Source organism: Narcine bancroftii, chromosome 1 (genome assembly GCF_036971445.1).
Source record: "Narcine bancroftii isolate sNarBan1 chromosome 1, sNarBan1.hap1, whole genome shotgun sequence".
Taxonomy (NCBI): Eukaryota; Metazoa; Chordata; class Chondrichthyes; order Torpediniformes; family Narcinidae; genus Narcine; species Narcine bancroftii.
Window position 1 is genome coordinate 317,017,782 of NC_091469.1, and position 25,190 is coordinate 317,042,971.

General features: G+C 50.4%; 1 protein-coding gene across 1 annotated transcript in view; it reads left to right on the forward strand.

Moving 5' to 3' along the window:
• The window catches only part of LOC138757332 (small nuclear ribonucleoprotein-associated protein B-like), a 26,060-nt gene extending 9,027 nt beyond the window's left edge, over positions 1-17,033 (forward strand). Inside the window, exons 2-7 of the mRNA XM_069924507.1 lie at positions 9,398-9,549; positions 9,963-10,074; positions 11,743-11,883; positions 13,747-13,870; positions 14,743-14,871; positions 16,334-17,033. Coding sequence (XP_069780608.1) covers positions 9,398-9,549; positions 9,963-10,074; positions 11,743-11,883; positions 13,747-13,870; positions 14,743-14,871; positions 16,334-16,371 — 696 coding nt within the window. The 3' untranslated portion in view covers positions 16,372-17,033. The remainder of the gene's footprint in view (positions 1-9,397; positions 9,550-9,962; positions 10,075-11,742; positions 11,884-13,746; positions 13,871-14,742; positions 14,872-16,333) is intronic.
• The last annotated feature ends 8,157 nt before the right edge of the window (positions 17,034-25,190 follow it).

The following is a 25,190-nucleotide window of genomic DNA, read 5'->3' on the forward strand; positions in this document are numbered from 1 at the left end:
TTTTGTTTAAGTAACTATTTGTCTTGGTGAATTTCTATTACTGCTGGGTTTTGGGGTCCTCTGGGCTCGTAACAAAGTGGGGGCTCATCCGTTTCAGATTGAAAACTTTTGGAGTTTTTTGTGATTTATTAGTTAATTGGTTTTTCCAAGCTAATTTAAAGCTTGTGTGGGTGGAAAAACAGCAGCAATGGATGTTAGTACATGTTTGTTAAACCCATCACCTGCGGAGCTGCAGAGAAAAAGAAAAGAGGAACTGATGGTCATTGCTTAGGAATTAAAGCTGGCTGAAGTCCAGCACTGCTGAAAACAATACAAATACAGTGGATTATAGTGAAATATTATGTAGGTGAGGGAAATTTATTGAGAAAGACAGAAAATTTTCCAGAGGATAGATTTTTTGAATTGCTATTGGAATTGGAAAAAGAAAGAGAGATGGAGGGTGGTAGAAGAAAGAGAGAAGGAGGAGTTTGAATTGCAGAAACAAAAATGATGCATCTTGCTTTCTCATGCTTTAGTGTACATTACTTTGTTCATCCAGATTTCAGTTATCTGATGGGGAACTTCAGGTGTTCTGTACCGAGAGATTGTATTTGATTCACATCTCTGTCTGCTGTGGTCATTGTCGGGATTTGAGGCTTTGCAATCAGGGGTTGCTTGGTCTTGTAAATCAGGGGTTGTGAGTTCGTGCCCCACTGGAACCTCATTTTTGTGAGGGGTGCGGGGCAAAGTGGTGACACGGTCTTCTTTACGGTAGATAATATTAAAATATTTCATGAATGTTACATTCTAAATGTAGTATTACATCACAATAATGGAACCTTTACCTTAGATCAATTATTTTGAACCTCTGATCCCTTTGAGGCTGTGCCTTAATTTTAGCCTTCATGCCGCTCCCTCCCCCGCCGCAGCCTGCTCCCTCCCCCGCCGCAGCCGCTCCCCTCCCCCGCCGCAGCCGCTCCCTCCCCCGCCGCAGCCGCTCCCTCCCCCGCCGCAGCCGCTCCCTCCCCCGCCGCAGCCGCTCCCCTCCCCCCGCAGCCGCTCCCTCCCCCGCCGCAGCGCTCCCTCCCCGCCGCAGCCGCTCCCTCCCCCGCCGCAGCCGCTCCCTCCCCCGCCGCAGCCGCTCCCTCCCCCGCCGCAGCCGCCTCCCTCCCCCGCCGCAGCCGCTCCCTCCCCCGCCGCAGCCGCTCCCATCCCCCCGCCGCAGCCGCTCCTCCCCGCCGCAGCCGCTCCCTCCCCCGCCGCAGCCGCTCCCTCCCCCGCCGCAGCCGCTCCCTCCCCCACGCCGCAGCCGCTCCCTCCCCCCGCCGCAGCCGCTCCTCCCCCGCCGCAGCCGCTCCCTCCCCCGCCGCAGCCGCCTCCCTCCCCCGCCGCATGCCGCTCCCTCCCCGCCGCAGCCGCTCCCTCCCCCGCCGCAGCCCGCTCCCATCTCCCCGCCGCAGCCGCTCCCATCCCCCGCCGCAGCCGCTCCCTCCCCCGCCGCAGCCGCTCCCTCCCCCGCCGCAGCCGCTCCCTCCCCGCCGCAGCCGCTCCCTCCCCCGCCGCAGCGCTCCCTCCCCCGCCGCAGCCGCTCCCTCCCCCGCCGCAGCCGCTCCCTCCCCCGCCGCAGCCGCATCCCTCCCCCGCCGCAGCCGCTCCCTCCCCCGCCGCAGCCGCTCCCTCCCCCGCCGCAGCCGCTCCCTCCCCCGCCGCAGCCGCTCCCTCCCCCGCCGCAGCCGCTCCCTCCCCGCCGCAGCCGCTCCCTCCCCCGCCGCAGCCGCTCCCTCCCCCGCCGCAGCCGCTCCCTCCCCCGCCGCAGCCGCTCCCTCCCCCGCCGCAGCCGCTCCCTCCCCCGCCGCAGCCGCTCCCTCCCCGCCGCAGCCGCTCCCTCCCCCGCCGCAGCCCGCTCCCTCCCCCGCCGCAGCCGCTCCCTCCCCCGCCGCAGCCGCTCCCTCCCCCGCCGCAGCCGCTCCCTCCCCCGCCGCAGCCGCTCCCTCCCCCGCCGCAGCCGCTCCCTCCCCGCCGCAGCCGCTCCTCCCCCGCCGCAGCCGCTCCCTCCCCGCCGCAGCCGCTCCCTCCCCCGCCGCAGCCGCTCCCTCCCCCGCCGCAGCCGCTCCCTCCCCCGCCGCAGCCGCTCCCTCCCCGCCGCAGCCGCTCCTCCCCCGCCGCAGCCGCTCCCTCCCCCGCCGCAGCGCTCCCTCCCCCGCCGCAGCCGCTCCCTCCCCCGCCGCAGCCGCTCCCATCCCCCGCCGCAGCCGCTCCCACTCCCCCGCCGCAGCCGCTCCCTCCCCCGCCGCAGCCGCTCCCAGGCCCCCGCCGCAAGCCGCTCCGCTCCCCCCGCCGCAGCCGCTCCTCCCCCGCGCAGCCGCTCCCTCCCCCGCCCCGCAGCCGCTCCCTCCCCCGCCGCAGCCGCTCCCTCCCCCGCCGCAGCCGCTCCCTCCCCCGCCGCAGCCGCTCCCTCCCCCGCCGCAGCCGCTCCCTCCCCCGCCGCAGCCGCTCCCTCCCCCGCCGCAGCCGCTCCCTCCCCGCCGCAGCCGCTCCCTCCCCGCCGCAGCCGCTCCCTCCCCCGCCGCAGCCGCTCCCTCCCCCGCCGCAGCCGCTCCCTCCCCCGCCGCAGCCGCTCCCTCCCCCGCCGCAGCCGCTCCCTCCCCCGCCGCAGCCGCTCCCTCCCCGCCGCAGCCGCTCCCCTCCCCCGCCGCAGCCGCTCCCTCCCCCGCCGCAGCCGCTCCCTCCCCCGCCGCAGCCGCTCCCCTCCCCCGCCGCAGCCGCTCCCTCCCCCGCCGCAGCCGCTCCCTCCCCCGCCGCAGCCGCTCCCTCCCCCGCCGCAGCCGCTCCCTCCCCGCCGCAGCCGCTCCCTCCCCCGCCGCAGCCGCTCCCTCCCCCGCCGCAGCCGCTCCCTCCCCCGCCGCAGCCGCTCCCTCCCCCGCCGCAGCCGCTCCCTCCCCCGCCGCAGCCGCTCCCTCCCCCGCCGCAGCCCGCTCCCTCCCCCGCCGCAGCCGCTCCCCTCCCCCGCCGCAGCCGCTCCCTCCCCCGCCGCAGCCGCTCCCTCCCCCGCCGCAGCCCGCTCCCTCCCCCGCCGCAGCCGCTCCCTCCCCCGCCGCAGCCGCTCCCCGTCCCCGCCGCAGCCGCTCCCTCCCCCGCCGCAGCCGCTCCCTCCCCCGCCGCAGCCGCTCCCTCCCCCGCCGCAGCCGCTCCCTCCCCCGCCGCAGCCGCTCCCTCCCCCGCCGCAGCCGCTCCCTCCCCCGCCGCAGCCGCTTCCCTCCCCCCGCCGCAGCCGCTCCCTCCCCCGCCGCAGCCGCTCCCTCCCCCGCCGCAGCCGCTCCCTCCCCGCCGCAGCCGCTCCCTCCCCCGCCGCAGCCGCTCCCTCCCCCGCCGCAGCCGCTCCCTCCCCCGCCGCAGCCGCTCCCTCCCCCGCCGCAGCCGCTCCCTCCCCCGCCGCAGCCGCTCCCTCCCCCGCCGCAGCCGCTCCCTCCCCGCCGCAGCCGCTCCCTCCCCCGCCGCAGCCGCTCCCTCCCCGCCGCAGCCGCTCCCTCCCCCGCCGCAGCGCTCCCTCCCCCGCCGCAGCCGCTCCCTCCCCCGCCGCAGCCGCTCCCTCCCCCGCCGCAAGCCGCTCCCTCCCCCGCCGCAGCCGCTCCCCTCCCCGCCGCAGCCGCTCCCATCCCCCGCCGCAGCCGCTCCCTCCCCCGCCGCAGCCGCTCCCTCCCCCGCCGCAGCCGCTCCCTCCCCCGCCGCAGCGCTCCCTCCCCCGCCGCAGCCGCTCCCTCCCCCGCCGCAGCCGCTCCCTCCCCGCCGCAGCCGCTCCCTCCCCCGCCGCAGCCCGCTCCCTCCCCCGCCGCAGCCGCTCCCTCCCCCGCCGCAGCCGCCTCCCTCCCCCGCCGCAGCCGCTCCCTCCCCGCCGCCAGCCGCTCCCTCCCCCGCCTGCAGCCGCTCCCTCCCCCGCCGCAGCCGCTCCCTCCCCCGCCGCAGCCGCTCCCTCCCCCGCCGCAGCCGCTCCCTCCCCCGCCGCAGCCCGCTCCCTCCCCCCGCCGCAGCCGCTCCCTCCCCCGCCGCAGCCGCTCCCTCCCCCGCCGCAGCCGCTCCTCACCCCGCCGCAGCCGCTCCTCCCCCGCCGCAGCCGCTCCCTCCCCCGCCGCAGCCGCTCCCTCCCCCGCCGCAGCCGCTCCCTCCCCGCCGCAGCCGCTCCCTCCCCCGCCGCAGCCGCTCCCTCCCCCGCCGCAGCCGCTCCCTCCCCGCCGCAGCCGCTCCCTCCCCGCCGCAGCCGCCCCTCCCCCGCCGCAGCGCTCCCTCCCCCGCCGCAGCCGCTCCCTCCCCCGCCGCAGCCGCTCCTCCCCGCCGCAGCCGCTCCCTCCCCCGCCGCAGCCGCTCCCTCCCCCGCCGCAGCCGCTCCCTCCCCCGCCGCAGCCGCTCCCTCCCCCGCCGCAGCCGCTCCCTCCCCCGCCGCAGCCGCTCCCTCCCCCGCCGCAGCCGCTCCCTCCCCGCCGCAGCCGCTCCCTCCCCCGCCGCAGCCGCTCCCTCCCCCGCCGCAGCCGCTCCCTCCCCCGCCGCAGCCGCTCCCTCCCCCGCCGCAGCCGCTCCCTCCCCCGCCGCAGCCGCTCCCTCCCCCGCCGCAGCCGCTCCCTCCCCGCCGCAGCCGCTCCCCCCCGCCGCAGCCGCTCCCTCCTGTTCTTCTAAGGTGAATTTATTTTGAAGCGTTTCTTGTTCTGCAACAAGAGCGTCAATGTCTGCCTGAAATGTGCATATGCAGTATTTGAAATACGAGAAACTTTAGAACTTGCTTGAGAATAACTTCCTTTGCTTCTCTTGCTTCCAGCATTTGACACACTATCACTTGGTTGTATATCATCCTGAATGCCAGATGTTGCCTTAATATCTGACTTGGCCTCCCTTTTGTATTGCCCATCTCCACCACCACCTTGTGGCTAACCTTAGATTCTGTTGATTTTTTTTTTACAGTAATCCTGTGGGTTTGTAGTCCCAGCAGGCAAAACATTCTTTGCTGCTTCTCTTGCCTCTTTCAGTCTTATAAAGAGAACAACTTTGGCTCCACTTGTGCAGGCATTACAAATCTTCTCCAAGTTCTGTCACCTTCATCTTCTCGATACGTTGCTCCTCAGGGGCAACAGCTTCAGCCACAGCTACCATTTTATCCTTATCTGTCCAGCCAACCGTGTTTTCCAAGCACCAAGCTTCCACAACAATAAACTCCAAAACCAAAAACAGTTCCCAAAAGGACAAGCGGCGGTTACTCCAAACCGTGCTCCAAACTCCCAATAAAAACACAGGGCTTAGTGCTTCCAATGGCCTCTATACTGCTGTTGACAATCGTATTCCCGTGAGTTCAAAATCAACAGAGCCCAATCGATCCAAATTCCAAATCCAATTCCATCTTTCTATCGACTTAAATGTAGCAACTACTTTCCGTTTATAGTCACTTGGATGATAAAAGAATCTTGTTGTTTATGACTTGTCTAAACAAATTTGGACTAAAGTTGAGAATTCTAAAATTTATTAAGTGATATTAACCATTGTTAATGTTATTATAAGTTGTTAAACATTGTTACAAGTTACTAAACATTGTTAGACCTTGAAAAGGAAATGTCGGAATATTCTCTGTATCCTCCACTTCGCAGAACAAAAGAAAGAAACTAAAAAACCCTTATCTCCAAGAAAGCAGAGAAAAAACTAGCTGTGACCCTGAAGCAAAGATATTGCTAGAAGACTGCATAAATACCACAGACAACTGGCGAGCAAAAACACGTTTTAACCCATTAATGTAAATAAGTGGTACAGACCTGATGGGCTGGTGCCTGTGTCAGTGCTATATCTCTATGTGACCCTAAGAATCCTCACAAGGCTTGACAGGGTACATGAGCCCTGACTCACTGGAGTGCCTGAAACCAGAGTTTTTCAATTTGACAGTTTAATGGGCTCCCCATTCAGCAATTAACTATTTCCTATGATTGGCTCATTACCCAATCTCAATCACCCAGAGTCATCAGCAGAATAACAAATTTATAGATTTCTCAAAGCAAGAGGGTTGTGGATGCTGTGTTGCAAAGTGAATCAAAAGAATATCAATAGCTTTTTAGACATTAGGTCATCTCAGGGTTATAGTTCTATGTAGGAAAGTGATGAGTGGTGAAAGAGTCGTCACAATCTTACTGACCAGGCCTGACGACTTGAGATGGCCCACACCTGCTTCAGTTTTTGCTGCCATCAAACAACAATCAAACCTGATGAAATAAAGCTGGAGTCAGAACTTTGGGCTTTGAGCACTTTAACAGGAGGGAGACTGAAGATGCAGGGAAACTGGAGCGACCACAAAATGCTGGAGGAACTCAGCGAGTCAGGCAGTATCTGTGCAAGGCAACGGACAGCCTTACCAAAATCCTTCCTGAAACAGAGGCCATCTATTGTCCTCCACGGACACTGCCTGACTCGCTGTCCCACCGGCATTTTGTGGTACTTTTCAACAGGATGTAGATGACAACTCTGCCATGTTCTTGGAACCTTTTGCTTGCACAAACATTCCATAATGGGCATGTCATACTGTGGTGATACACCACTAGCCTACTGCAGGGGGTGTTCTCTGTACCTGCAGGAAGATCACCGCAGGACAGACCACACCTGGCTGGCTGTCAATCAACTGCCCGGGATATAATCCTGAGCCGGCCCCTTCTGAGCCAGTCACTCGGGAGTCACCAGTACAGCTACCACTGTAGCAGAGACTTTTAACTGAATAAAGCCTGTTGTACAGTCTTTCTCGAGTTTTGTGTCTGCTTACTGCTGCAGCAGTGCATCGCACATACAGAATCTTAGGCCCCCCTCTTCTTGGGATGTGTATGCAAAGCAAAAGGTAAATACATCAAGGAGCTAATACACAGATGATGATATTAATGAAAGAATAGAAAGACCTCAGGTCGAGATATTTCTTCTCTTCCTGACTCTCCATCCCATAGGATGATGATGGTCCCTTTCAATCAATTTGTGAGGTTTGATATGAGGATACCCCACTCCTCAAAAAGGAAGAGCGTGTGCGTGAATGGATTTCAGGTGGGGAGGGTTCACAGGTGCACACCCACCCTCTCGACATCCCCTCCCGGATTCAGTGGCGTGGTGAGGTCCAGGACGGCTGGGGGAAGTTCTGTGGCAGTGAGCATCCAGACCAAGCTTCAATGCAAGGGATTGCCCTCTCTGTGCTTCATGGCACGTGTTTGCTGGATGGCTGTTAACCCCATGAGAGGGTTTGTCAGGCCTTGTTTATCATCGTGCAGGATGTCTAGCCACCCTCCACACCAGGCAAGCCTGGTGGGGGAGCTGGTTTAGTTGCCGACCACCCGACCATGCAACAGGTGGTACTGGGTGACACGGTACTGGAAGCACTCTGACAAGTGACCTGACTCAAACTTGTAGATCAGTGGTTCTCAACCTTTTCCTTCCCACTCATATCCCACTTTAAGTAATCCCTAAGCCATCGGTGCTCTGTGATGAGTGTGGGATTGCTTAAAGTGGGATGTGGGTGGAAAGAAAAAGTTTGCAAACCACTGTTTTAATTGCACCTCATTTTACGTGCTCGGTTTCACAGCTCCAAAGGAAATGGGCCAACGATAATTCTTCTCAAGCAAAATATTTCAGTCACAATCGGGTCTAGAGCAGTGATTCTCAACCTTCCTCCCCACATCCCATCTTAAGCAACCCCATACTCATCACAGAGCCACCGATGGCAGAGGGATGACTTAATATGAATGACAAGAAAAAGGTTGAGAACCACTGAATGGTTTGCATTCTCCAATTTAAAACATTAAGAAGTGGACAGCATTTGCCATGTGCTGGTTGCATTTATAATTCGCAGGGACACATGGAGGAATGCTGGGCTATTAGTAACCCTTGTCAGACCTTAAAAATCCCCAGCTGCTCAGAGCTGTGTAGTTGGTCGCGCAGGGAGAAGTGGGCATCTGCCTCGCCATGGTGAGTGGAGGTCGTTTTCAGGACCGGTGCACGTCCCAGACAGTCAGCGCCGTGCTTTGGGCGGGTTTGGTGGCGGGGACGTTGCAAAGTTCCGTTTAGTCCATTGGCAGAACCTGCAGCGTGGCGGCGGGGGTCGGGACCCTTGCCCCCCGTCCCCCGCAGTTGTTGCCTCCGCCGCCCTGCGCCTCTCCACGGGACTGACGATCCGCGTCGCTGCAGGGAACAAGGTGGCTGGGCGGCGCACTCCCGACCAGCCATCTGTCAAGGGTGGGGGGGGGGCTTTAATTCGAGCCGAGATCGGTGTGGCCACATTGAACGGTTGGCAGTCTCTCAGCTTTGCAGCATTTAAAACAAGCCGCTTTGGTGAGAATCCTTGGAAGGGGAAGATGTCTTTCAACATGTAGTATTATCATCAAAGTTTTGGAACGGTCTAGGAGTCAAGATTTTGGCCCCGAGTTCCAGGTTGCAGGCCACGTGTACTCTTTCTTGACCTATTGAGTGGTGACCAATGTGGTTGGGGTTGGCCCTGGGTAGGTTACTGAAAGTGTCTTTCAAAAAATATTTTTATAAGATTTAACTGGTATTGCAAAAACAAAAAAATGCAAACTGCGCACGTGTGTGTGTGTGTGTGTGTGTGTGTGTAATCTATGACCATGTCCTCCTCTTGGAATGGCCACCCTCCCTGTTGGTGGGTGGGGTGGGGTGGGGGGGGTGTTGTGAGGGAAGGGGAAGAGACGATGTGAATGCAGTTATTGGGGTGAAACCTCTAGGGCTCTCCAATCCATTGGTGGGGTTGAGCAACATTTCCTTCTGCCAAATGGAATGCCACTGTCAACAGCCTCTTGGCCCAAAAAGAAATTAAAAAAAACGGCCAACCTGAAAGGTGATGAAGAAACTTTAGTTCGTTTCTTCATTAAAAATTGAAGGTCCTCTCATCGTTTGGAGACCATAAAGGGCGTCAACAGTTTGAGATGAGGTTGCCACATCAATAATGGTCTGTGGCCTGTACAGCTGTGTGCAATTAATTGGGACACTCCCCATGCTCGGCAACATGGGCTCAAAACAGTCCCTGTTTTAACCAGCAAGGTTCATGGAGTGCTCACACCCAGCCTGTCTAAGGCTGTTCTCATGATGTGCAATTTGGGGGGAGAATAAATCTCTTCAAATGTCTAAATGAGAAACAATGAGGAGTTGATACATATAATGAAATTGACTTGAATGCTGGTTAAGATCATTGGTCACATAGCCATCCAGTTAGTGCCCTTTCTCCCCCAGTTTAAGCATGTCCCCTGAGATGCACAAGCACCTAAAGAAGTGCCTTTAGTTCAATCTACTGTGGCTAAAGCAGGTCCCTCTTATGGATTTGTGTGTATGTGCTGGAGCCTGTTTTGAGGAATGGGAGGTCATTTCAAAAGGATTTGGATCACCCCTAACAGTTTCCTTTCCATTTCAGCCTGTTGGACGAAGTGCTAAGTTAGTACAATATATGGATTACAGGATGCGCTGTGTTCTTCAGGACAGCCGTGTCTTCATTGGAACTTTAAAAGCCTTTGACCGACATATGAACCTAATTCTTTGCGATTGCGATGAATTCAGAAGGTTGAAGTATGTATGCACGCAGTTCTTGGGAAAACTCTTGGGGGGGGGGGGTGGTGGGTGTTGTGATGCAAGTCTCAGCTGCTAGTATCTTGCATCACCTGTTTCATCTATAAACACCCACCCCAACCACATCCCCCACTCCATCCAACTTCACCTCAAAATAAGCTGCCTGTACTGGAATGTTGCACAAAAATGGAGGAATCTAGACATTTTTGTCAGGATAGATGGGATTGAAAGTAAGGAAGGGTGGGATTTATGTACTGGATACCATGTACGAGTTCTCTTTGAGTTACCCAGATTCCATGTTGTAATATTTTCTGTGTACATAATCCTTATAATGTACAACTTAATTTAGAAATTGCTAATTCCGTGCAGGTTATTGTATTTTTCTTTACTGTCTGGTCATTGGTTTGGTTTAGATCAAAGAACTCCAAGCAGAGGGAAAAGGAAGAAAAGAGGGCACTTGGACTTGTGTTGCTTCGAGGGGAAACACTTGTTACAATGACTGTGGAGGGGCCTCCCGTAAGGGAGGTAGGTGGTAGTTTACATTTTGCATTGTCCCTTCAAGTTAAGCTATTGCTTTCCTTTAACCTCCACCTGCAACTCTGTTCATACCTAGTTGTCAGATATTTAAACTTAAACGTACAACAGGCCCTTCCAGCCCCTGAGCCCGAGCCCAGCAATAAGACCACCAATTTCTGCTGCTGTGATCTCATTGCTTCCTTTGTTGTCTGTGGATGTCCACACTACAGACATGACATGCTTCCCTAATTCTGCAGTCCATGAAACTGAAGTCATCTAAAACTGTATCATGCACTGTTCATCCAGCAGTTATGCTGTCAGCCGGTTCAGTAATGCCAAATGTTTATACTGAAACATGTTTGCTTGTTTGTCTTTTGAAATAGTCTTCATTTCCCATTACCTTCACATTCCATTAAATAATTGTCCTTCCAAAATACTACCTTGCCCTACCTACTCATGTGATTTACCTCGACCCTAAAACCCTCCTGAGTTATTGCTGTTCCTCCAATTCCAATCTCTTCACTCCTTCATTTAGTTGCCATCTTTGAACTGCCAAGCTTCTAAGCTCAAGAATTCCTTCCCCTAAATTTGTCTGCACCACTGTACAAACTCTTGGCTAATAGCTCATCGTGTGGTTCAGTGTCAAATTTTGCTTGAAGCTTTGTGAAATGATTTCTAGAATGTAATATGTACTCCAAAGTGGGGGCCCAAAACCGGGATCTACACCAGATGAGGGAAAGATAGGAATTGGACTTGGGTACAACGATTAATGAAAATTGGTGGGAGGACTTGAGCCTGAACTGCATGATAGAGATTGCCAATGCGAGATACATGCTGGTATATCAGTTGTACCTCACACCGCAGAAATTACGTAAATCAAAGTCAGGAATTTCGGACAGGAGTTTCAGATGCAGCGTACAGGTTGGAACCTTTATGCATTCCACCTGGCTATGTACGAAGGTGAGATCCTTCTGAGGAGACCTGGGGGACGTCATTTTAAAAAAAAAAAAAAAAAAAAATTACAAAAGTGGAGTTTCCACAAAACCCAGAATTGTTCCTTCTGGGAGGTATTGGTGAAGGACAGGTTAGATCATCCAAACACCAAATTCAGTTTGTGAAGATCACTTGGTCGGTAGCCAGGAAGTGTATAATGGTTACGTGGAAGTCCAGTTCTCAACTGAGTACTACACAGTGGAGTAAGGAAATTCAAAGATGCATTCCCCTGGAGAAGGTTACTTCTAATGAAGAAGTATGACACATTCATTCAAGTGTGGCAGTCGTACCTGAGGCCCAGAGGTGCACAGATATAATCGTACCCCCACTTGAGAAATAAATTAAGATACAAAGCATCCTGACAGATAAATAAAGAGACTGAATAAAGGTTGTGGTACAGAAGACGTGTGTTTTAATTTTCAGTTTTTAATTTTAATTTTTAGTTGAAGTTTTATTTTTAAAAATTATATATTTTCTTCTCCTTTTATGGTTTATTTAATTTCTGGGGAAGGGGAAAAATGTATAGAGAGAGGTTGTGTGATAAGAAAATGTCTTGTTTGTATACATTTGCTTGAGTCTTTTAAAATAAAATCTTCAACAGAAAAAGCTTTGTGAAATGCTCAGGGATATTTTTTCTAACTTGTACAGCAATATTAATATGTTCTTTTAATTCTTCAATCCCAGGTTGGCATTTCCAGAGTTTCACTTGGCAGTTCTGGTGTCAGTAGAGCAGCAGGGAGAGGTTCACTAGCCAGTATATCAATGATTCAGGTACCTGCAGGTCTATCAGGATTCATAAGAGGGATCGGAGGTCCATTACAAGAGGTAAGGCTTAATGTTTACCCCCTCCATAAATCTTCGTCCGCGAAGCCAAGCCAAAGAAAAGAAAGAAGAAGAATGTTTACTTTATTAATGCTAATTTCTATGCACAGTACAAGAATTGCCTGCAACCAGTGAGATTGGACTGTGAACCAAGAAACCTTTCTAAACTTATACACCTTACACACATGTGTGCTTAGAATTAGAGAGGAGGGGTTAAGCAAGTCAATAGAGAAAAGTTAAAGTTTGATTATGTTAACCTGTATCAGAGTGATGGCAAGAGCAAAATGTGGAGGTGTAAAGGAACTGCCCAAGATCAGAAGCAGTCCACCTCATATGTGAAACGTGGGGGGGAGGAGAGGAGGGGTAACTGCTGATGGCAAGAGCAAAATGAATTCTGAGATGTATAGAGACCTCTTATCTGCCCCAGTTCGAGCAAAAACTCATTAGATGATGCTTCATCTGACAGCACGACAATGATCCCAAACAGACTGCTAAAGCAAAAGGAGTTTTTCAAAACTAAAACTGGAAAATTCTTGATTGGCCATGTCAGCCACCTGATCCAAATCCAATCAAGCATGCTTTCCATAAACTGAAGAGAAAACATAAGGGGACAAGACCCCACAGATGCTCAGCACCTGGTGATGTCTGTGAAATCTCATACGTCATGCAGTCATTGCATGCAAGAGATATGCCACAAAGTACTGAACACGACTATATTAATGCTATGTCCCAAATGTTATGGTGCTTGAAATGAGGTAACTTTTATATAGAAACTGCAGTAATTTCTACATGGTCAAATGCAAATACCCTTGACTAAAATCTGAAATGCACACTTCAATCACAAATTTAAAGCTATGCAAATAAAGGAAAAAATGTCCCAAACGCTACAGAGGGCACAGTACATCTTTCCTCCTGTGGGCATTGGTTAACATCCAGGTTCAAGAACAGTTTTTATCCAATTGCTATCAGGCTCTTGAACCTCTCCTTAGACCCTAACTATAAACTACTCCAGCACCTCAAAAGTACCTGTCTTCACTATTGAAATGCCACTTTGTTTTTCTTGCAGTAGCTGAATATTTAGTCTGTGTAGTGGTTAGCACAACACTATTCCAGCAACCAGTTTCATATCTGCAGCTCTCTGCCAGAAGCTTGTATATTCTCTCTCTGACCACGTGGGTTTCCTCTGGCAGCTCTAGTTTCCTCCCACATTACAAAGATGTGTGAAAGAACAAGTTTAATGACTATACTTAACAAAAGATTAATGAATTGGGTGAGAATATAGTTGCCTTGAAACATAAGTGAGAATGTGACTGCCTTCTAACATGACCTTCCCTTTCCTGTAGTGAGATGTAACTAACCCCAATGACATTCTGTTTTGGCAGCTTGTCTGCAGATAATGTAACGGAATATTGTTGTAAAAACAGGAATTGCCAACTGTTTTAAAAAAATAAATAAATAAATAAATAAATAGATAAATAGAAAATCTGCTGGATATCATGCAGACCCCTGCCCAGAGATATATAAAAATTGGATGGAAACACTTTTGAGTAGGGCTTAGTTTGGAGAATGAGTTACTGAACTCTTTCTTGGTACCCCTCACTCCTGCTAGTGTTAACAAGGTTGTAAAGGTGAACTGGTCACATGGGTGTAGTTGAGGAGGTGGGCTTATGGGATGGAAGGTCCTGTATCTCTAAAAATATCTTCCCGTCCTGAAGCATTAAATAAAGTACCCATTTGGCCGCAGAAACTAAGAACATCAGTGCATATGTTCACCGTCTGTGTATACGACAATAAATTTATTATCCTAGTCAAGGGTTAGTCATTCCTGTTGAAGTAAGTTTATGGCTTGTCTGTTTCTCGTTTTAGGTAATGATGCCTCAGGCTAGAGAATCTGGAGACGAACCTGCTCCTCGCTTTTCTGCTGCCTCTCAACCCCGCATACCCTTAAGCGGGCCCCCACCTCCTGTGAACCTTGGGGAAGCAAGGCCAGGTAGGCCCACAAGTACAGTGGAATTCCTAAAATCCAGACTACTTGGGGCTTGGGTACTTTTAAAATTCAAATTGAAGGAGGAATATTAGAGATGAATAAGTAAATTTTGAGAGTTTACTCATTAGCAAGTGCAGCACACTTCATTTACCAAAGCGAGCAGTTTAAAAAAAAAAGTCGACAAGCGCGGTAGCTTGTTTCCGCTGGGCATATGTGGTGCTCACGCACGCAAAAGCCCGCTAAAGTGAAGAAGTTTGAGAGTTTTCAAGAAGTCTAGAATCTTGGGTGGCTGGGATTTCTGGCATCCAGATTTTTGGACCTACTTTTAAAAATATAAACTTTTAAAAGTTTTGATTAGGCCAGTAGTTCTCAACCATTTTCTTTCCACTCACATCCCACCTTAAGTCATCCCTAAGCCATTGGTGCTCTGTGATTAGTAAGGAATTGCTTAAGGTGGGATGTGGGTGGGAAAGTTGCTCTAGACCCAATTGTTACTGAAATATTTTGCTTGAGAAAAATGGTCATTGGCCCATTTCCTTTGGAGTTCTGAAAATGTGCACATAACGAGTCAGAGTGATGGTTAAAACGGTGGAAAGAAAAAGGTTGAGAACCACTCAACCTATTAGTTTTGGGTTGCATGTTAATCCTTTGTCTCCTCTCTCACTCTCTGTGGGATGTTCATCAAAGCTCACTTCTAAACCTGCATCCACCCGCCACCTTTGTTTGTAATTATGAATTTTAGATGATCACTTCAATTCTGCTCAGTTTGAGAATGTTTTTGTAGGATAAGTGTGATACTATAGAAAGCCAAAACATAATTTTAAAATAAGTTATTAATGATCAAAGTCCAATCAGTTTTGATCTTTATGATACAGACTTTACAGAACACCCACCTCCTGGCATGAGACTTCCATTTGGGCTCTCGATAGGGATGCCTTCTGCCAGAGGAGTTCCCATGGCAATTCTGACCGGAATCAGACCACCAATGTTATCAGCAATGAGAGGCAAGTGTAGAAATAGCACTGAACTTTGGACTATGTGGCTCTCTCCTGAACACCTCATTTGTATCATTTTTTAAAATTCCACTGGTGTGAACGTGTGGCTTCAATGAATTCTGCATGCTTTTCCAACATGCCTCGCTATTTTTAGATTTTAATTCTTAAAGTTTACACATAGTAGAAGTTGATTCTGGCCATTTAAACCTGTGCCACCCAATTAACCTACAGCCCCATTCGTTTTGGAGGGTGGAAATCCTCACCGACAGCATGGGATTCGAACCTGGGTCGCTGGTGCTGTAATGGCGATGTGCTAACCACTGCGTTAACCATACTGCCCTTGGTCATTTACACTGACTGTGCCTTCATTGTGACTGATTACTGCTTGCATGGAATCCCTTTTCCTATTAAACCAAAAAACTGGCATGACTATTGACTCCATTTGAAACCTTTTTCTCCAGTCTTTAATGTGCTTATCTTGTGAGAAGTCACCTCCATACCAGCAACTCCAGATCTATCATTTCAGGATATTTTGGAGATAGTCTCAACTTGAATCCACTCTGCACATGGTCCACTCTTCCTCTTGCCTTTCTTGTATTCTATTCCACATTATTCTCCCTCATTTTTCAGGTCAAGGTTCTTGCATTGCTTCACTCTTGAAAAGCTGCATCATCTCCATGACAAGTTCTCTTCCTCTAACCCAATGGTTCTCAACCTTTTTTTTCCACTCACATTTCCACTTAATCCCGTGGCCATTGGTGCTCTGTGATTAGTAAGGGATTGCTCAAGGTGGGATGTGGGTGGGACGGGAAGGTTGAGAATCGCTGCTCTGGACGCAATTGTGTCTGAAATATTTTGCTTGAGAAAAATTGCCATTGGCCCATTTCCTTTGGAGTTCTGAAACCGTGCACATAACGAGTCAATGAGGGATGATTAAAACAGTGGATTTCAAACATTTTCTTCCCATCCACGTATCACCTTAAGCAATCCCTTACTAATCACAGCACTGATGGCATAGAGAATATTTAAAGTGGTTTGTGAGTGCAAAGAAAAAGGTTGAGAACCACTTGCTTCTGAAACCCTCAATTTTCTTGTTTTGAAATGATGAATGAAGGGCATAACTATTTTTATGATGTTGTCCATCCTACCAAAGAGTTCTGCAAAAAGTTCCCCATGTTGAGTTTAAATTTAGACCTGCAGTTACCATAGCATGGCCCACAAGCCTTTGCCACTCAATTACACCACACCTTGGTATGTTTTGAATGTGGGGGGGTGGGGGGGGGGGGGAGAAAGAGAACCAAAAACAGAGGCCTTGGAGGAAAACCTCGCAGATGTGGGGAAAACATAGAAACTCCTTACTGGATTTGAACCCGAGTCGCTTGGTTCTGTAACAGTGTGGCACTAACCACTACACTCTCTGTGCCACCCTAATTGAGATATATTCAGACAAGTCTATTGTTTTTCTCCCAAGGTCCTCCTGGATCTCGAACAAATCTTCCACGGCCTTAGAAGAAGAACCAAAGGACCCTTTCATTAGGACGTTACAAAAGTGATTTCTTTGGAGCATTTGCAGTTAATTGAGGAGTTTATGGAATTAAATTCTTTTCATTCTGCCTTCATCCAAGTAAGCCGGAGCTTTTTCAATGAGGAAAACTCATCTGTGGACAAAGACATTTCTCATCACAGGTTCCCTTGTCCTCCAGTTCAATCACTGCCTTCATTTTTAAATCACACTTAAGTTTTTCACTGATCGACACTAGATTTCTGTCTTAATTTTGGATAAAATGTCATTGGAATTTTGTTTCACCAACTATCAGATCCCATGACGTTCTCTCCATTAGGTGGACCTCTCATTGTGATCATTCTCTGCAATATAAAAATAAAATTCCAATTTTGATTTTGATTTTTAAATGTGATGTATACTGGTGGAAAATATTTGTTAGTGGTGTTTTCCTTTGCTAATCCAAACAGGACATAAAAATATAATTTTCCATTTAAACTTGGTGATGCCTCTAATTGCTAAACTGCGTCAATTAATCGGAGACTGCTAGAATTTGTAAGAAACCTTGGGCATGATGTTCAAGGACCCAGTTTTAATTTGAAAGGGCCCTGAAGTGCAAACCAGGAACATGCAAGGTTCAACTCAAATCTCTGCTTCTTTAGGGAGAAGGTTGGAGTGCATGAATTGTTTCAACTGCTCATTTGAAGCGTAACTGTTAAATTCTTAATGCTGGCATAGGTGGGGGAAATATTAATGCCTTGAAACTTTAGCTTGGCATGTTCAGAGCATCCACAAAAATAAAATAATTAGCATGAAGTATTTTTATTTTGGATTGACTTGGTTGGAATTGGGCTACGCTCGGAGGTACACAGGTGAGTTATGAAATGCCAGTCTTTTATGAAATGTCATCAAATATTTGAACGAATTTAAAAAAAAAAAAAAAAAAAATTCCTCTACTTTGCTGGTTTCTTTTCCCTGTCTAGCCAAATACATTGCTTAAGACAGAAGTATTCCAAAGCATGAATAGAGGCTGTTGCTATAAACATTAAGGTTGTATAGAAAAGTAATATATGCCTTTGTACACAATTGGATGATGATGTCTATTTCTTTGGCTCTATAGAACCTTAGAACAGTTCAGCACAGAAACAGGCCCCTTCAGCTCTTCTAGACTCTGAAACATTTTTTTTTTTGCCGAATCCCACTGACCTCCATTTCTCTCCCATCCATGTACCTGTCCAAATTCTTCTTGAATGTGAAAACAGCCCACATTCAGCTGACCGTTCGTGCCATGCCCCCACCATACTGTGCGAAGATGTTCCCCCTAAACTAGTGGTTCTCAATCTTTTTCCACTCTCATTCCACTTTAAGTAATCCCTAGGCCATCAGTACTCTGTGATTAGTAAGGGATTGCTTAAGGTGGGATGTGGGTGGGAAGGGAAGGTTGAGAATCACTGCTCTAAGTCCAATTGATACTAAAATATAGTCATTGGCCCATTTCTTTTGGAGTTCTAAAACCATGCACATAACGAGTCAATAAGGTACAATTAAAACAGTAGTTTTCAAACTTTTTATTTCGATCCAATGGTTCTCAACCTTTTTTTTCCACTCACATTTCCAAGTAATTGGAAGGTTAGTAAGCAATCCCTTACTGTGGTTAGTAAGCAATCTCTAACCACAGAGCACCGATGGCCTAGGGATTACTTAAAGTGGGATGAGAGTGGAAAGAAAGATTGAGAACCACTGCCCTAACTCTTTCCCCTTTCACCTTCTGGTTTGTATCTCACCTCCCCTCAGTGGAAAAAGCCAATCTACATTTACTCTGTCTATCCCCCTCATAATTTAAATACATCTATCAATGTTTCTGAATAAATGTCTCATAGTTCATTAAGGAGCTGGAATGTTCCCCAAACTTCACAAATAGACTAATTTCTTTTGTTGACTAAGAATACATAATTTCTGTACATTCAGGCTAGGGGCTCCAAATGGTTCATCTTGTTATGCACCTTACAAACAGTTGTCATCACCAGTTCTATTTTCCCCCTTAATCAAAGATGTTGGTGGTTTCTGCCTTAACCACTGGAAGTATATTCCAGAATGCAAAATTCCTATATTTTCAAAATCGCTTCCTCTAACTTTGTGTTTATATTGCCACCTAGATCTTTTGCCCTTTCTGCTGAACTGCTATACCCCCAATTACCTGGCTCTTCCCTGCTCTGTGACTGTATCTGTGGCCTCTCCCTCCTTGACCTTGTATTGTCTTTAACACTTGATCCTTCTCCAGAAAGCCCGGATCACAGGCCGAGGTCCCTGTCCATTGTGAATAACTCGAGGCTGAGACTGAGGCTTTTGTCCATAACTTTTTGTTTTCATCGCCAACAATGGACCAACTCCTGAAACCTCACAAAGTGGAAATCAGCCCACAGTCACCTGTTGCCTCCGACACCTTTGAATTCTGGCTATGCTGCTTCGAGGTCTTCCCACAAAACTCATCTGGCATTGTAGCCACTGACTCAAACAGATGGCATCTTCTGAATTGGATCCAGAGTGTTCCCAATGATCAGGGACACCACTACATGCGTGGAAGCAATAGATATACTTGAGGGATAATACAGGGAGAAAGTTAATGAGGTATACACCAGCCACCCACAGACAGCCATCGGGGGATGAGTTCTTGTGGGGACTCGCGCAGGTGGGCAACCTCCAAGCAGTATTGGCTGCCCAAAATATGGAAGACATGATCTGGGATGTCTATGTTGCAGGCATCAGGTGCACCAGAGGTTTCTTGAGTAGAGTAAGTTAGACTTAAAAGAGACGGTCGATCTTGCGAAACCACTATAGATCGCCCTCTGCAACGCAGAAGCACACTCTGAATGAATTTACAGGCTACTGGTCCTCTACCACGTCCAATTAATGAGCCCACCACAGCCGCTCTCTCCAGAAGCACCCAAAATGCTACATCTGCGGCCAGGCAAACTCCCACCCCAAAAATACTGCCTGACGATAGACCTGACGTGCTCCAAGTGCAGGAAGAAGGGCCACTACGCAAGAGTATGACGGCCCCAGCACAGACGTGTGCACAGCATGACAACCACCATCTTCAATGCTGCCGACATCTGGGGAGACCCATGACGCTGCGTGGGTGCTGCCATTATGCCCCCAGACTGCAAGTCAGTGTGGGTCAGACCATAGACTGACCCTGGGCTCAGTGGTGCTGGACCAGAACAGCCCTCACAAAATCGCCTGCTCCATGATGGACATCTCCGTCAATGACCAGGTGACTAAATGCCTTTTTGATAGTTGGAGCACAGAGAGGTTTATTCATCCTGACACTGTCCAAAGTTACTCCCTTGTGGCTTAACCGGTCACCTAAAAAAGTCACCCAAGCCTCAAGGTCTTACTCCGCAGAAATCCACAGCTGTACTAGGGAGATGCTGATCATGCGAGGAACGACATATAGAGACTTTAAGCCCCTCGTTATGCCGCAGCTCTGCGTGCCGGTAGAGTGGGGGGTAGACTTCCAGTGCCCCCTTGAGTGTCACGATGCAATATGATGGCCCTCACAGTCAGCAACCCACCCCTCACTCCTCTCCCCCGCTGGCCCATCTGACGCATGGTCTCTCTATCCTCCACATCAATTCCCTGCCGCTGTTCACCAACCTCACCCCTAACTGTAACCCAGTCACCACAAAAAGCAGGCAATTACAGTGAAGAGGACAGGGTGTTTATAAAGGCAGAGGTACGACGACTCCTGGACGAGGGGATTATCGAGGCCTGCATCAGCCCCTGGAGAGCTCAAGGGTGGGGGTAAACACAGAATGGTGATCAACTATAGTCAAATCATTAATCGCTACATGCAGCTGGATCTGGTCAACCAAATTGCCCAGTGTCGTGTGTTCTGTCCTCCACGATAGACCTGAAGTTTGCCTACCACCAACTCCCCTTCTGCCCTGAGGATCATCAGTATACAGCTTTCAAGACAGGCGGTCGCCTCTACCACTTCTTCAGGGTCTCCTTCGGTGTCACTAATGGTATTTGCATCTTCCAACGGGAGATGGACTGGACGGTAGACCAAAATAACCTGCATGCCTCCTTCCCATAATCCGGATAATGTGACGATCTGCAGCCACGACCTGCAAGACCATGACGTGAACCTCCAGAAATTCATCACCACTGCCAAATGCCTGAATCAGGATAAGTGCCTTCCGCACTACCCGACTGGAGAGCCTTGGCTCTGTGTGGAAAATGGGGTAATTGGGCCTGATCCTGACTACATGCGGCCTCTGCTAGACTTCCCCCTTTCCCCAACAGCCTCAAGGCCCTGAAAAGGTGCTTGGGGTTCTTTTCTTATTACACCCAGTGGGTTTCAAATTGTGCGGATAAAGCCCGGCCCCTTATCAGATCCACCTCCTTTCCCCTTACAAATGAAGCACGAATAGCATAAAGGAGGACATGATGAAAATTGCAATGTATGCAGTGGATGAATCTGTCCCCTTCCAGGTGGAGAGTGATGTATCCGCTTTCTCCCTGGCTGCCACCTTTAATCAGGCAGGTGTCCAGTTTCCTTTTTCTCCCCTATCCTCCAGGGCCCTGACGTCCAACAATCCTCCATAGGGAAGGAGGCACAGGCAATAATTGAGACACTACCTGGCCGGCAGATGTTTTACCCTTCTCATGGATCAACAGGCCATGGCATTCATGTTCAACAATAAACAGTGGGGTAAGATAAAGAAAGATAACATTTTGAGGTGGAGGATCAAGCTCAAACCTCCAATTACCACATCCTGTACTGGCCGGGGAAGCTCAACGTCCCCTCAGATGCTCTGTCATGAGGGACATATGCCAGCCACAGATGGATTGCCTCAAAGCCCTCCACAATTACCTCTTCCACCCCAGTGTCACGAGATTTTTAAAAACTTTATCAAATCTTGGAATCTACCGTATACATTGGAGATATCAGGTGCTGCAGGGTCTGTGCAAAGTGCACTTCTACCAACCGGACAGGTTGAAAGGGTTCTGTTCCTCCACGCGAACCCCCATTATGTGTACGTGGCCTACCTAAATGGGAGCAAGTAAATGGTCTCCAACTGGGACCTCACACATGTAGGGGGCCCCCAAAGAGCACACCCACCAGGCAGCACCCCACCTTCCACAGACACCCAATACCTACCGCTGCACCCTCCCCCCCCCCACCCCAGTCACTCAGACTGAGCTGTCACGCCCCCTGCAGGTCGACACATGGCGGGAGGTCCGGGATATGACTGCAGCCCCGATGCTCTGCTGGTCAGTGTAGAAGATCAAGCCAGTGGACTGGCTTAACCTGCAAGACTTTGCACCCCGCGTCACAATTTTTTAAAAATGGGGTGAATGTGGTGAACTGCTGTATCCCTGATTACCTGGCTCCACCTCGTTCTGTACCCATGGCCCCTCCCTCCTTGACCATGACCCTTCCCCAGAATGTCCGGGTCACGGTATAGGACGAGGGCCCTGTCCGTGGTGAATAAAGGCCAGTAAATCAGTGACCCAGTCTCAGCCGCTCGCATTATTTACTGCACATCACCCCTTCATTTTGTCCAGACAGTTGAATTCTCTCTTTGCTGATCCAAATTCAGATTTATTCTCAAAGAGTACAGGCATGACATCACATACATCCCAGAAGTTATTTTTCCTGCGGGTCAGGTAAAACTTCTACTTATTGCCAGTGGGGGGAAAAAACTGTGCACAAGAAATGTATACAACAATGCAAAATGTGCACAAGAAGGACATGCAAACAAAGTTGAATACTAAAAATAAATATTCAGATGTCCTGGGGTCACTACAGTTATAGCTTGAGGTTGAAAGAAGATTTGCGCACCAAGGGAGTGTAATTGACATTAACTTTATTGGGCTGCCTTTTATAGGCAGCCGGCTGTGTCACCCCCTGAGCGAGGCTGCCTGCTGATTGGCTGTCCCAGATGTGTGGGCCTGGATTGGACCCCTGCGATCCACTGGCAGCGATTGGTCAATTCGACCGCTGTTCCAGCAGCCTATGTGAGCGGGCATCTCACCCGTGTGCTCGATCGCCGTGCTCGACAGCAGTCACCTGTGTCGGGCTGCTGCAGAGTAATAAATAATGTGCAAAGTCAGAGTCCTTAAATGAGTCCTTGATTGAGTTTGTTGTTGAGGGGTCTGATGGTGGAGGAGTAGCAGCTGGTCCTGAACCTGGTGGTGCGAGTCTTGTTGCACCTTGACCTCTTTCCTGATGGCAGCAGCGAGAATAGAGCAGGTGGTGTGGACCAGCAGTCCCTTGTTCACTGTGTGCGACCCTGCATGCTCATCACCATTCCATCTTTCACATGGGGAGAGAAAAGCCTTGGACCTCTGTCATGGTTTCTATTAGGGTCATTTTCTCAATCATCATTTCTTGAGGTAAGCGCCAGAGTTTGTACAGTCTTCCCTGATGGCGGCAGCGAGATGTGGATCCTTGATGATGGCAGCAGCACGAGTTCAATAAACACTCATAGTGACCTTGTATACTTCACTATTTTACAACCTCTGGGATGGCAGGAAATATTTGCAATGAAGAGTTCTCAGAAAATCAACAAAGGGAAAAGGGCAGTTTTCAACTGTTGTTTGGGTTCGTGTGGGTCCCACAGGTTAAGAACCAGACCAAAACACAAGTTTATTTCAGGGATGGAAATTAGGGATGGAAATGAGACAACAGGGTCGATTGGTTAAGCACATTTCTACACACACACACACACACACACACACACACACACACACACACACACACACACACACACAAAATACCCAGGGAGTAAATATACATTTTTGATAATGAAGGAGAAACCGACAGAGACTGGAAGAAATTACATAAACATTCAACAATCAAGATCAAGGTGATACTACGTGCCCCCACCCCTGGATACAGCTCTTGCTACCTAACCTCGGGACTCACCTCAACCCAGTGTGAAAGGTACTACTTACATTCCACGAGGGACCCATAGAGGCAGAGTGTTCCTTTATTTTATAGTTCTGCAGGCAGTACTGGGTGGGTGGGTGGGTGGGGGGGGGGGCAATCACTCAGGGCAGGATGGGCCCCATTGGCTGCTGTGGCCAATGGCTCGAAGTCAAGTGCAGGGGCTCAGCAGGGGTCAGCCGAGGTGATTCACTTGGGCCAATTGGGTGAAGGTCAGGGATGAGTCTGGGTTGACTTCTTGGACTGCAGCACCTGGAGATTTAGGTGAGCCAATCGAAAGGGTCACCTTGATGGCTTGGGGTTAGTCTTTGACCTCAATTGACAGGTAGTGTGTGTCCTCGGAACAGGAGTGCAGCAGCGCCACCAGGTGGTGCATGCTGCCTCTCCATTACATCAACTAATTAGTAAACATTTTAGAGGAGAAAATAAAGTGGTGTTTTACAATCTGAAAACTAGCTTCAAATCCATATTTCAATCCTCTATCTCATGATATGATAATTCACAGGTGTAAATTGGATTTTTAAGGACCAGTGTTTGTCAAGTATAAATACATCAGAAAAAAATTCACCTGCACTCCATAAAGTATTAATAAGTAAATATTTAATAATAAATAAAGTGCTCAAGTAAGAGTCCTTAACGGCAGTTAGAAAGGGTCCGACCTGGTCAACTCTGTCAGGATCAAACCCGGTCCCTGACCAACCTCAGATGAAGTCAGGGAACCCAGTTAAACTTACCTAGGTCTCATCCACAGGTGATTTGAACAGGAAAATGGCCGACTTGCTTATTTCAGTGACGTCAGCACGTCACCGGGCAGCCAGCATCCGAACATCCAGCAGTACTTCCGGTGGGGGCAGGATTCCTGGGTTGGCGATTTAATGGGTTGATTCCCCTGCGAATTGAAAGGGGCTTCAGCAACTTTGCCCCAGTAATCGCACCCAGGTCTGAGGAGGGCATCCCAGGTGCTGCAGTTTAAAAGGGGTGAATGAGGACAGAGCGTGTCCTGGGCGGTGTGAATCAGGAATCCCATGTCGTGGAAACTGGTGCAAAACCTTGTGGAGGAGCACAGAATGTAGTCTTCTTATGGCTTCTGCACCTCTGTGGAAGCCACCCTCCTCCACCTGGCCAAACTTCTTGTCCTCCACGATAACTTCTTCAGCTCATCCCACTTTCTCAAAATTATCGGTGTAGCTGTGGATCCCAGCTGTATCTGCATTTTCAGTTGATTTGCAGAACAATCGATGCTACAAAGATAGGCAGGCAAGGCCCCTCAACTCTCTCTGTTCCGCCAAGAATTACTTTGGTTCCGCACCCATGAATTGTTTTGACAAGTTTACCACCTTTTCTGCCAACTTCCATCCTACCCTCAAATTCTTTTGGCCCAGCTTTGGTAATTCTTCCCCTTCCCCATCTCTCTGTCTCCATTTTGTGAGATATAAATATTATTTTACTTATAAATGTTCTTTATTTGTAAAACTATCCACAGCTTTCTATAAATCTACTGATTCCCACAGTTCCTTGAACACACCGTGTCTCCTGAAAGGATTCTTTTTCCTCAATTTTTCTGTCTCCACTGTGTCTGCTCCCAGGATGAGGCTTTCCCCTTCCAGGACATTCTTCAGAAAATGTGGCTTCCCTCACCTAATCTCTGTTTCCTCCACATTTGCCCTGGCCCATTCCCCACCTCCAAAATGCAACTCATCCTCACCTGCCAGCGTCCGCATCCATAATTTCCTTCATGTGCAAAGTGATCCCACCACCTGACACATCTTCCCCTCACCATTTTCCACAGGGACTCATCCACTTGTCCCTTCCCACCAATTGCCTCACTTCCACCCCCACTCCCCCCCCCATACTAACCCCTGCAACCAC